The 13,990-nt window shown below is 37.4% G+C and overlaps 1 protein-coding gene across 4 annotated transcripts in view; it reads right to left on the reverse strand.

Annotated features, from left to right (window-relative positions):
• Positions 1 to 13,990, reverse strand: part of ST6GALNAC3 (ST6 N-acetylgalactosaminide alpha-2,6-sialyltransferase 3) — a 570,510-nt gene that overhangs the window by 210,934 nt on the left and 345,586 nt on the right. For 3 of the 4 annotated variants that reach the window (XM_029227562.1, XM_029227565.1, XM_029227564.1), the window contains exon 3: positions 7,879 to 8,288. In XM_029227562.1, the coding sequence (XP_029083395.1) occupies positions 7,879 to 8,288 (410 nt within the window). Of the gene's footprint in view, positions 1 to 5,808; positions 5,996 to 7,878; positions 8,289 to 13,990 lie in introns of those variants that run through there. The other variant, XM_029227563.1, reaches the window with a different exon arrangement.

Below are 13,990 nucleotides of genomic sequence, written 5' to 3' on the forward strand. Positions count from 1 at the left end.
ATGAAAAGGCAGAGGGCTATGTACCAGATGAAGGAACAAGATAAAACCCCAGAAAAACAACTAAATGAAGTGGAGAGAGGCAACCTTCCAGAAAAAGAATTCAGAATAATGATAGTGAAGATGATCCAGGACCTCAGAAAAAGAATGGAGGCAAAGATCGAGAAGATGCAAGAAATGTTTAACAAAGACCTAGAAGAATTAAAGAACAAACAAACAGAGGTGAACAATACAATAGCTGAAATGAAAACTACACTAGAAGGAATCAACAGCAGAATAACTGAGGCAGAAGAATGGATAAGTGACCTGGAAGACAGAATGGTGGAATTCACTGCCGCAGAACAGAATAAAGAGAAAAAAATTAAAAGAAATGAAGACAGCCTAAGAGACCTCTGGAACATTAAACACAACAACATTCGCCTTATAGAGGTCCCAGAAGGAGAAGAGAGAGAGAAAGGACTCGAGAAAATATTTGAAGAGATTATAGTCGAAAACTTCCCTAACATGGGAAAGGAAATAGCCACCCAAGTCCAGGAAGCACAGCGAGTCCCATACAGGATAAAACCAAGGAGAAACATGATGAGACACATAGTAATCAAATTGGCAAAAATTAAAGACAAAGAAAAATTATTGAAAGCAGCAAGGGAAAAACGACAAATAACATACAAGGGAACTCCCATAAAGTTAACAGCTGATTTCTCAGCAGAAACTCTCCAAGCCAGAACGGAGTGGCATGATATACTTAAAGTGATGAAAGGGAAGAACCTACAACCAGGATTACTCTACCCAGCAAAAATCTCTTTCAGATTTGATGGAGAAATCAAAAGCTTTACAGACAAGCAAAAGCTAAGAGAATTCAGCATCAACAAACTGGCTCTACAACAAATGCTAAAGGAACTTCTCTAAGTGGGAAACACAAGAGAAAAAAGGACGTACAAAAACAAACCAAAAACAATTAAGAAATAGGTAAAAGGAACATACATATCGATAATCACCTTAAACGTGAATGGATTAAATGCTCCAACCAAAAGACACAGGCTTGCTGAATGGATACAAAACCAAGATCCATATATATGCTGTCTTCAAGAGACTCACTTCAGACCTAGAGACACATACAGACTAGACTGAAAGTGAGGGGATGGAAAAAGATATTCCATGCAAATGGAAATCAAAAGAAAGCTGGAGTAGGAATACTCATATCAGATAAAATATACTTTAAAATAAAGAATGTTACAAGAGACAAAGAAGGACACAACATAATGATCAAGGGATCAATCCAAGAAGATATAACGATTATAAATATATATGCACCCAACATAGAAGCACATCAATACATAAGGCAACTGCTAACAGCTATAAAAGAGGAAATTGACAGTAACACAATAATAGTGGGGGACTTTAACACCTCATTTGCACCAATGGACAGATCATCCAAACAGAAAATTAATAAGGAGACACAAGCTTTAAATGACACAATAGACCACATAGATTTAATTGATAGTTATAGGACATTCCATCCAAAAACAGCAGATTACACTTTCTTCTCAAGTGCGCACGGAACATTCTCCAGGATAGGTAACATCTTGGGTCACAAATCAAGGCTCAGTAAATTTAAGAAAATTGAAATCATATCAAACATCTTTTCTGACAACAACCCTATGAGATAAGAAGTCAATTACAAGGGGAAAAACATAAAAAACACAAACACATGGAGGCTAAACAATACATTACTGAATACCCAAGAGATCACAGAAGAAATCAAAGAGGAAATCAAAAAATACCTAGAGACAAAAGACAATGAAAACACGACGCTCCAAAACCTATGGGATGAAGCAAAAGCAGTTCTAAGAGGGAAGTTTATAGCAATACAAGTCTACCTCAAGAAAAAAAAAAATCTCAAATAAACAATCAAACGTTACACCTAAAGGAAACAGAAAAAGAAGAACAAACAAAACCCAAAGAAGTTAGCAGAAGGAAAGAAATCATAAGGATAAGAACAGAAATAAATGAAATAGAAACAAAGAAAACAATAGCAAAGATCAATAAAACTAAAAACTGGTTCTTTGAGAAGATAAACAAAATTGATAAACCATTAGCCAGACTCATAAAGAAAAAGTGGGAGAGAACTCAAATCAATAAAATTAGAAATGAAAAAGAAGTTACAACAGACACCGCAGAAATACAAAGCATCCTAAGAGACTACTACAAGCAACTCTATGCCAATAAAATGGACAACCTGGAAGAAATGGACAAATTTGTAGAAAGGTATAACCTTCCAAAACTGAACCAGGAAGAACTAGAAAATATGAACAGACCAATCACAAGTAATGAAGTTGAAACTGTGATTATAAGTCTTCCAATAAATAAAAGTCCAGGACCAGGTGGCTTCACAGGTGAATTCTATCAAACATTTAGAGAAGAGCTAACACCCCAAACTCATTCCCTGAGGCCACCATCACCCTGATACCAAAACTAGACAAAGATACTACAAAAAAAGAAAATTACAGACCAATATCACTGAGGAATATAGATGCAAAAATCCTCAACAAAATACTAGCAAACAGAATCCAACAGCACATTAAAAGGATCATACACCATGATCAAGTGGGATTTATCCCAGCGATGCAAAGATTCTTCAATATACACAAATCAATCAATGTGATACACCATATTAACAAATTGAAGAATAAAAACCATATGATCATGTCAATAGATGCAGAAAAATCTTTTGACAAAATTCAAAATGCATTTATGATAAAAGCTCTCCAGAAAATGGGCATAGAGGGAACCTACCTCAACATAATAAAGGCTATATACAACAAACCCACAGCAAACATCATTCTCAATGGTGAAAAACTGAAAGCATTTCCTCTAAGATCAGGAACAAGACAAGGATGTCCACTGTCGCCACTATTATTCAACATAGTTTTGGAAGTCCTAGCCACGGCAATCAGAGAAGAAAAAGAAATAAAAGGAATACAAATTGGAAAAGAAGAAGTAAAACTGTCATTGTTTGCAGATGACATGATACTATACATAGAGAATCCTAAAGATGCCACCAGAAACCTACTAGAGCTAATCAATGAATCTGGTAAACTTGCAGGATACAAAATTAATGCACAGAAGTCTCTTGCATTCCTATACACTAATGATGAAAAATCTGAAAGTGAAATTAAGAAAACACTCCCATTTACCATTGCAACAAAAAGAATTAAATACCTAGGAATAAACCTACCTAGGGAGACAAAAGACCTGTATGCAGAAAACTATAAGACACTGATGAAAGAACTTAAAGATGATACCAACAGATGGAGAGATATACCATTTTCCTGGATTGTAAGAATCAACACTGTGAAAATGACTATACTACCCAAAGCAATCTACAGATTCAATGCAATCTCTATCAAATTACCAATGGCATTTTTTACAGAACTAGAACAAAAAATCTTAAAATTTGTATGGAGACACAAAAGACCCCGAATAGCCAAAGCAGTCTTGAGGGAAAAAAACGGAGCTGGAGGAATCAGACTCCCTGACTTCAGACTATACTACATAGCTACAGTAATCAAGAAAATATGGTACTGGCACAAAAACAGAAATATAGATTAATGGAACAAGATAGAAAGCCCAGAGATAAACCCACATACCTATGGTCAACTAATCTATGACAAAGGAGGCAAGGATATACAATGGAGAAAAGACAGTCTCTTCCATAAGTGGTGCTGGGAAAACTGGACAGCTACATGTAAAAGAATGAAATTAGAACACTCCCTAACACCAGACACAACAATAAACTCAAAATGGATTAGAGACCTAAATGTAAGACCGGACACTATAAAACTCTTAGAGGAAAACATAGGAAGAACACTCTTTGACATAAATCACAGCAAGATCTTTTTTTGATCCACCTCCTAGAGTAATGGAAATAAAAACAAAAATAAACAAATGGGACCTAATGAAACTTCACAGCTTTTGCACAGCAAAGGAAACCATAAACAAGATGAAAAGACAACCCTCAAAATGGGAGAAAATATTTGCAAACAAATCAATGGACAAAGGATTAATCTCCAAAATATATAAACAGCTCATGCAACTCAATATTGAAAAAACAAACAACCCAATCCAAAAATGGGCAGAAGACCTAAAAAGACATTTCTCCAAAGAAGACAGCACATGAAAAGCTGCTCAACATCACTAATTATTAGAGAAATGCAAATCAAAACTACAATGAGGTATCACCTCACACCAGTCAGAATGGGCATCTTCAGAAAATCTACAAACAACAAATGCTGGAGAGGGTGTGGAGAAAAGGGAACCCTCTTGCACTGTTGGTGGGCATGTAAATTGATACAGCCACTATGCAGAACAGTATGGAGGCTCCTTAAAAACTAAAAATAGAACTACCATATGACCAGCAATCCTACTACTGGGCATATACCCAGAGAAAACCATAATTCAAAAAGACACATGCACCCCAATGTTCATTGCAGCACTATTTACAATAGCCAGGACATGGAACAACCTACATGCCCATCGACAGACAAATGAATAAAGAAGATGTGGTACATATATACAATGGAATATTACTCAGCCATAAAAAGGCATGAAGTTGGGTCATTTGTGGAGATGTGGATGCATCTAGAGACTGTCATACAGAGTGAAGTAAGTCAGAAAGAGAAAAGCAAATATCCTATATTAACGCATGTATGTGGAATCTAGAAAAATGGTACAGATGAACCAGTTTGCAGAGCAGAAATTGAGACACAGATGTAGAGAACAAACATTTGGACACCAAGGGGGGAAAGCAGCAGGGGGTGGGGATGGTGTGATGAATTGGGAGGTTGGGATTGACATATATACACTGCAGTGTATAAAATGGATGACTAATAAGAACCTGCTGTATAAAAAAATAAATAAAAGAAAAACCAAAAATAACTAATAAAGAGGAAGAATTGGTACTATCTTCTATATCATGGTAACCAAACGGTTAATGAGACCAAGTTTCTCTTTATAAGGTATATTAGTTAATAAATGAAAAAGAAATGATGAAATATCATCATTCTGTAATCTCTAATGAACTATTCGATCTAGACAATGATCATTAATGAATGCTAACATAAAGAGACAGAAAACTAGATGGTCTTCATCCTGATAGAGGTATCACCTAATAGTCTTGATAAATTTTTTTTAAAAAATTAGACCCGAATCCAATAAATCCTCAATATAGAGATACCAAAGTAGAAGTATCATGGGGGTGCAATCAGCACATTCTAGATGGTGCACAAATGACTAGTTTTCTTTCAATAATACAGGGAGAGAGTGGGAGAGAAGAAGCCATGTGTTAAGAGAAATATAGGAGGCGTATCAATTATTTGTAAAGCCCTTATGCTAATCCTGATTTGAACATGCACAGAGCTTAACACTAATCCCGATTCAATTAACTGTTAAAAATATTAATGAGATCATTGGAGAAATTTGAAAACAGACTAAATATATATTGTTATTAAGAAAGTATGCTGATTTTTCTGTAGGACAATGACATTGTGTTTATTTTTAAGAATCTTTATCTTTTAGAGATACATGCTGAAATATTTATGAATAAAATAATATGATATCTGGCATTTGCTTCAAAATAATCCTTGGGGAGGGAGAAAGTGTACAGGGGTATAGATAGAACAAGATTGGCTATGAGTTAATAATTATTCAATCTGAGCTGTGGTATACAGCAGTTCATTACAGCATTAGTCTCCCTATAAGTCTGACATTTTCCTTCATAAAAAGCTAAAAAATATTCTTCTTTGAAATCTGGCAATGAACATCAGGTCACTATGGGAAAATCTTTAACAATAAAATCCACACAGCTAAACTTAGGGTACAGATTTAAATCATTGTGAAGATTGCTACCCTTGAGGTCGTTTTGGTCGACCTTTTGTCATCCAACCAGATTTTACCAAAACCATCTGTTCTGCTCATTTCTAGCATAGTTGTCTTCTTTGGTCTGTTTGTAGTATTCAGTGAAGCACCAGACGGGATTAGACATGGGGAAGAAAACAGCAAGAAAGCATCATAAAATAATTTTGACTTGTTTTTTCTACTTTTATTTTGGTAACTCTACCAATTGAATGATACCTGCAAATTAATTTTACCAAGTGCGCTTTTTCCCACTATACAAACAGCTTTCCTCATCACAGCCAGTAGGAAAATGAATCTCCCAAAGCTATTCTTTTCTGGTGCTTGTTGTACAATCCACACATCTGTGACAGTGCTGTCTCACTGAAAGCTCACAGCAAAGCCAGCATGATATAAACACATGGGGACAGACAGCATGCTGAGCTCTTCTCTGATACCCCAGAATTATTCTAGGGCTTATAGTTATGACTAGGGCATACCCCGAGGGCTAAATGTTACTAATGAAAAACCAAATATACCTAATTAACTGCACTGCTCTGGGCTAGTGAGAGACCAGAAATTTCCAAAGCCACTTGAGAGTGGTCGTATTTATATAGAATGGTGCTACATGTGAGAGTATTTCTTTGAAGCACGTACCTACTCCTTTAATCCCTAGTGCCTGTCTCTTTGGACTGTTTATGCTACACTGATTCAAATCTTAACACTGGGATTCTTCTTGCTAACACTAAAGTGGAAGAGGCCACTATCATGGCTATTTGTCTTGCATTTCTTTAGAAGCTATGCATTTTTGGTGCTGAGAAGTAGAAAAAACTAAATTCCACCTACATTATCAGTAGGAGAGTTGAGCCAGATAAGATTTTAAAATAATTATCAGCATTTAAATTACACCCAGAGACATCAGAAACTCCCCTTCTCAAGCACACACTGCAATATAGTTGAAAGTTTAAATTTGATAATAAGGAAGAATAAAAGACAGATATTTTGAGGAAATCAGAATGTTAATATTGGAATTAGAGTCAATGCTCAATTTATCCATAGTATTACACAAAAAAGCAAAATTCACAGTAATTCAAACTTTCAGCAATCAGTTTCAATATTTTCCTGCAGCAGTTCTTGATTAGAACTAGATATATGAACTAAGGTAAACTGATTTATAATTCTACTTCTCTCTCACATACTGGTTACTTTTCTAAAGAGGAAGAAAGAGTGGTAAGCAATAGTTACACGGGAGAAGAGGAAGAGGAAGAGGAAGAGGAAGCAGGGGGAGGAAGCAGGAAAAGTAAGGAGCAGAAGAAGAATAAGACAGGCAGGCCTCGGTAAAGGTGGTTTACAGAATGCTGCAGAAAACCGGATGTAATGAAAAAAATGCAAATTGGTTTTTAGATCATTGAGTGAACGGTATGTATATCTCATTTCTCTTCAAGAATCCACTGTTAATGATTTTAAGGAATGCATAATTTCAACATGGTATTCTGCTTAACACGTTAAATGCTAAGTTATGGTGTTCACGATTGTAGGACCTATTTGCAGGCAAGAAGCTATGCAACCTTATCAGAGAATGAATAGCTTGTTCTGTTTTGTGCTCTTAGTAAATTTTTGCCACAGCTTCCAAAGGAGTTTAGGTCCTAAAGTTCTCTCACATTTCTATTTTAAAACAGAAATGTGTAGACTTCTTTCGGCTAAAATCCAATTTATTCAATAGCAAATTGAGCTAAATAAGAAGAAATCTAAAGATATCTTGGGGAAGCAGCCAGTGCTTTTTTGGAGCCTCAAGCCAATCAAAAGGGAGAGAACAGAAGGTGGGGTAGGTGGAATAAATGGGGCCTAGCTGCTGGCTCATCAAGTAATCATAATAGTCAAAAACATATAACAATCACTTTGAAAAGTTACTCTGTTCATTTGATAGCTGGCAAAAGAACTCAGCAAAGATTTAGCATAAAAGACAATAAGGCTGCTTCTCAGAGGACTCACCTGTCTTTCCCAGTTTCCTTCTTAAACACTCCATCACAGTAACTCATGCGCTTCTCCGTGGTCACGTAAATCTGGGCATTGGGATAGATGTCAACAGTCTTTTTCAACATGTTGTAAACAATGCCATTGCCGTCTTTCCTCATATTGCGGAAAGGGCCCCAAATAACATAAATAGTAGCATTTGCTTCCTTGAAAAAATAATCAGGGTTTTTCAGCAAAAGAGGAACGCTGGTATGGGATACAACTCGAATCATTGTCATGCGGCCAACATCTTCTTCATAGCCCTTGGTGGGGGCATTGTTCATTCTCCAAATGCAGGAAGACTGATCTATCTCATTCCCCACCTTCTGGCCAACCATCTGACCTGAGTTTGACACTATGGCACAAAGGTTACAGTCCAGTTGCAAAGGCTGAAAAACAAAAAGAGAAACAGGGCGGGGGAAGAAATGTGTAAATTAGTAAGTTCCATCTATCCAAACAAGTTCCTCTGGGAAAACAGAAAATCCAGATATTGTGCATAACTGCTGAGTGTGGGAATACCTCTGAAATATATTTATACCAAACCAACAGTAGTTGTGTTGCACTTTAACTTATTATTTAATTACGCCTGTCCACTAGACGGTAAACTCAGTAACTGCAGAATCAATGTCTGTCTTCTTCATTTTAACCTCACTCCCCAGAAGTCCCTGGAATACTATAGTAGCTCAATACATAGCGGTTAAGTCAGGAAATGAAAGCAATTTAATTTAGATAATTAAGATAATTTATTAATTAAGATAATTTATTAGGACCCTGAACTTAATATTAGGGAAGAAATGGACTTTTCCAATTCATCTAGAATTACTGATTTAGTTGAAAAGAGAAAAGCAATCCAGAAGAAACATATCAACATGCCAACAGGTTCAATCTAGGTGGACAAATTGAGTAGCAAAGAGACTCAGAAAAGTCACCAGGATAATTATCACACAACTGTCAATGGTAGGGACTCAAAGTAGTTATTTGACTAACTACTAACTACTATGTACTATGTTCTAGGGGTTGGGGATTCAGCTGTGAAAATTTTAAACAAATATCCCTGCCCTCACAGAGCTTACATTCAAGTGAGGGAAGAAAGGCAACAGGCAAATCTGCACAGTATATGTTAGATGGAGGTAAGTGCTAAATAGGGAAAATTAAAGCAAGGAAAGAAGTAAGGATGTATCTATGTGAATGTATGTGTGTGTGTTGGTGGAGTGACCAGAAAAGGCCTCAGGAAAAAATTATATTTGAGGAAAGACTTGAATGAAGTAAAAGGGCTGACCATGGGATTTTGCAAAAAAAAACAAAAAAAAAGGCATTCCTGCAAAGCAAAAGCAAAAGTCTCTGCAAATACCCCAGGGTAGGAGAGGAACAATAGGGAGGGCAATGTGGCCCGGCAGAGCATTGAGAATAGCAAGTGAGTACTGGGACAAGAGAGGTGGCAGGGGAGCCATCACTTAGGGCCTTTTACTTAAGAGCCACTGAGGGCTCTGGGCAGGGGAATGACTGATCCAAGTCACATTGTAACAGCTTTGGCTGCTGTGTGGAAAACTGACACAAGGGAGGCAGGGGTAGAAACTGTGAGAACAGGATGCTGCCATAATCCCAGCAAGAGAGGATGATGGCTTGGACCAGGTTGGGTAGCAGAGGAGGTGGTAAGAAGCTGGTCACATGCTGGATATTTTCTGAAGGTAGGGCTTGCTGTGTTGACCAGTAGATGGAAGGTGAGATCTGAGAGAGAGAAAGGAGTCGAGGATAACTTCAGATTTTTAGCCTAAGAAATTGGAAGCCTGGAGCTGCCTTTAACTGAGAAGGAGAAGGCTTCAGGAGAAACAGACTGGGGGAGGAAGCAGGAGCTCATTTCCAGACCTGTTAGATTTAAGGTGACTTGAACACAGACTCCTGCAGCAAATGTTATAACAAAACGACTCAAGCAGCTTTTATTTATCTTCCTGATTATTAAAGTAATATGGGCTTGTTGTGGAAAACTTGAAAAATATAAAAAGATTAAAACTCTCCATATTTCCACCACTCAACAATGGCTACAATGTTTTGTAGTATTTTCTTCCTTCTAGACATGTTGAGAAATACCATTTATACAATTTGGCCGCCTTGATTTTTCAATTAATTTCACATCATTAAACTTTCCCATGTTAGTAAATAGTCCTTAGCGATATTTTTAATGCCTGCATAATATTCCATTGTATGGACGTACCATAAAGTACCTATCTGCCTCTTTCTGGGCATTAGCTATTATCTGATTTTTTTTATATCACAAAAAAATTGCTTTGATGAGCATCCTTATGCTTCCCATTGTATTCTGGATGCTAACAGTTATTACATTAATTTAACTTTACTTCTTTGATTTTGTTTTTATAGTACACTGTAAAATACACTAGAATGACAAGGGTATTTATTTGAGATGTCAAATTAAGAATTTCAAAAAAACTTTACTTATGCAGCCCACAAAGGTCCATTTGTGAAGTGCCTTAAAACTCTACTATGAAAGGGACTGTCCATCACTCCTGCTACAGTAAGATTTCTGAACTAGGCTGGGCAGCAGGTGATCCAGGCACCAGGTTAGAATAGGTCCGCTCAAAGCGGGTGAGTATATTAGAGCACTTGGAAATGGGGTTCTCTAGGTTGGTGCCATAGTGAAAACTTCACCAGTGGGCAAATGGAGGCACAAGGGGATGCCTCTGAGAATCAGGCATTGATCTAAGCCCCTTTCTCATGCACCTAGGAGCCCACAGTCTTTGGGGATGATAAGGAAGAACACAATGTTCTTCCTGCCAGACGATTTGCAGCTGGGCCTGACATCCATTACACTTAGCAGAGTCCTCCAAACTCAGAGTCACACAAATGAATGCCTGATTTAAATTGTGTGGGTCACATGGCACATTCCAACTTATCACCAAGATGCATACGGTACAGGGAGGTTAGGTTCCATTTATTGTTCCAAGAAGTTGCTTCACTGTATAATAAAAACATTTTGAGGATACAGGCCTCCACACATTAAAAAAAGAATCAAAAAGAAAGATATATAGAAAAAGCCTTGGATGTGTTCTAATCTACAACATGTAGCAATCTGCATTGGATTTCCAAGTCGTTAAAGTGAATTAGCTGGTTCTGCTGTAACAAAGCTTAATTTAACTAATAAAAATCAGTATACTGGGTTCACTTGACAATTGTGACCTCTGAGAGTGATCAATTAAGACATCACAATCTGTTTCATGACAACATATCAGGATGCTGCAGCTGTGCAGTTTACGAGGTCAGCAGCTGCCTAACAACTTGAGGGCAAACACTGGGAACAACAGCCTCTTGTCTATGTGACAAACATGTAATTGGGCAGGGTGCTACGAACGTAATGACTCTGGGGATAGGTGGTGATCTTTAAGTCGCCCCTTTCTTTTATACTATTCGCTTGGCCATATTGTCACCACGGCCAGGGTGGTAAGAAACTTCTGCACGTCATACTTCTTGTTCTCAGACCTGCCTAGCTGTCTGGTTTCCTGAATGAGGTGCCAGGAGACATGGCTGCACGGAGTGACTGCTCTATTTACCACCTGGTTGCAGGAACCATCTTTACAGTATGCTAGGAGCGCAGGGCTGGATGAATGAAACAAACCTAATCATAATCAGAAGCTTCAGGTAACACGAAGAGCTTGTTAAAGCACAAGGGACTCATTTACATGTTTGAAGGCACCTTCAAACTACAGTGAGCTATGATAAAAAGAAAGACGCACCTGGGCATGAATGGATGGTTTGACCCAAGAGCTGCTCTGATCTGGTTATCTCAGTTCCTTTTATTAGCTTTATCGCTGCATCTTGTGATCTCAACTTTCTTTGTTAAAACGTCCTGCTGTTTCTTGAGCTCCTTTATGTTATTTGATTTGAGGCCCTTGCTTGAAAATTTATTCCATATGTGTCCACTCGCTCAGTTCTGCCTCAGTAAGCAGTTTCTTTCTAGATTGAGGCCCTGGATTTTCCGAGACCTTTGGAAAGATTTATCTGGCTCCACTTTATCAAGCCTCATCTTAACTTTCAATTCTCCTTTTCAGTTGACTTGTCCCTATTTTTTGTTTTTCTTTATTAAAAACAAACTTGACCTCTTTGTCTTTTCCTCTTGTACACTCAAAACATCAAGCCAAACGCTTTGCTTGGGCTTGGGCTGTGTCTATACACTGAGATCACCACAAATATACAGCCGACCCTGTCTAGGCAACTGTGTCACTGTTAAGAGAAAGCTCACAAATGTCAAACGCTTTCTTTTATTTGACATCTAAGACACTGATTTTTTTTTTAGTGGTAACATCATTATACAGGCATACCTTGTTTTACTGTGCTTCGTTTTATTGCGCTTCATAGATATTGCGTTTTTTACAAATTGAAGGTGTGCAGCAATCCACATTGTCATATGATGGTTAGAGTATTCTAGCAATAAAGTATTTTTTAAATTAAGGCATGTACTTGTTTAGACATAAGGCTATTGCACACTTAATAGACTATAGTATAGTGTAAACATAATTTTTACATGCCCTGGGAAACCAAAACATTCGTGTGACTTTACTGCAATATTCACTTTATTGCAGTGGTCCAGTACTGAACCTGCAATATCTCCAAGATTTGCCTTATTTGATTTGGGTACTTTCTCCCTCTGCAAAATAATACTGGCTCTATACCTGCATATCTGGAAATAACAGTCAGCTTGGGGAAAGTTAAGTATTTGGTGATATCTAGTAAACAATCAAGTAATTTTTACCTAGTACCTATTCCGTGCAAGGCTCTGTTAAGGGTAAAATAATTTTAGAATTCTAATCAGTGTGAGCTTTAACCTCAGTACACAGCCTTGAGGTAGATGGGGAAGTTTTATGATCAGCTAGAGTCAATTCATATACTATTTTAAAGGTCTAAGGGATTGCCTTGAAAAACAAGTCCTTTCTCTGCTAAAACAAATCTTGACATTTGCCTCCTTATAAGAAAAAGGACTTGATTCCTGTCTGGGATGCAGGGAGAGGATGAGAGAGGGAAGAAGCAGTGTGAGGGAGATATATAAGTATGGTGTATTATATTTATTGATATTAACATGATTGAATACATACTATGGGCCAGTCATCCTGCCCAGCACTTTATTACATTATTCCATTCAGTTCTCATAATAAATTCTTCAAAAGTTAGTTTTTATTTCCCATTAATGAGTTGACGAAATTGAGACAAACATGATGTCCAGTGGGTACTACACGTCTTTCAGGTTAAAAAGAGAGCACATATTATCTTTCATGAAATACACTCACAGCACTATTAAGAAGTGGGGGATATTAAAGAAATATTTACTATTAATTTGCACTATTCCTAATATACATACAGGCAAACACCTCAATTCTCACCCAGTATCATATTAAAATTATTTATATTAAATTATAAATTAATGTTCTTAACCATGCTGGCGGCCAAGAATTTCACCAAAACAGGACAAAGTTCTTAGCTGATGAAAGTCTCCTCAGCAGTGTTACAGTTTGCATGGGGGTAGAATTAACCTCTCCTTTCTGACAATGGCATTATGATGGCAGAAGAAATTATGTGGACATTTTTTTCTTAATATTTCAGTTTGAAATACGGCTGAAATTTTAGTCTAAGATAATCTAATCATGACCAATTTTATTGGCTTTAAAATGGTCCTCCACATCTTTTCACTCAATTTGCTTTTCAAACTTTGTTTCATAGCAGCAGTGAATCGTGTTTCTTTCTGAAGCATTAAATGATTACAGTCCATGTCCGAGAAAACAAAAGGCCATGGCAGATGTTGTTATAAGCTGGTCTCCGTGGCTAAAGAGAATACCTCCCCCTGTCGGAAAGACTCCTTGAGGCAAATGCACTCTAGAAGCCCCCAGTGGTTGCTTTCAAGTCCTTGGGAAGCAAAGTCTGCTGGAGACGCCAAGCCCTCCTCTAACTCTTTGAGTCGCTCCCCTCTCCACATGAAGAAGGCATGAAGGTTCTAGGACACTGGCTGCCTGGGATACTATGCTCATCCTGTAGGTCATTTTACAGGCATGCTGATTTTTATTTTTATCTTTTCCGAAGCATGAGCATT

The sequence above is a fragment of the Monodon monoceros genome, unplaced genomic scaffold (genome assembly GCF_005190385.1).
Source record: "Monodon monoceros isolate NGI ecotype Baffin Bay Population unplaced genomic scaffold, NGI_Narwhal_1 Super_Scaffold_18, whole genome shotgun sequence".
Lineage (NCBI taxonomy): Eukaryota > Metazoa > Chordata > Mammalia > Artiodactyla > Monodontidae > Monodon > Monodon monoceros.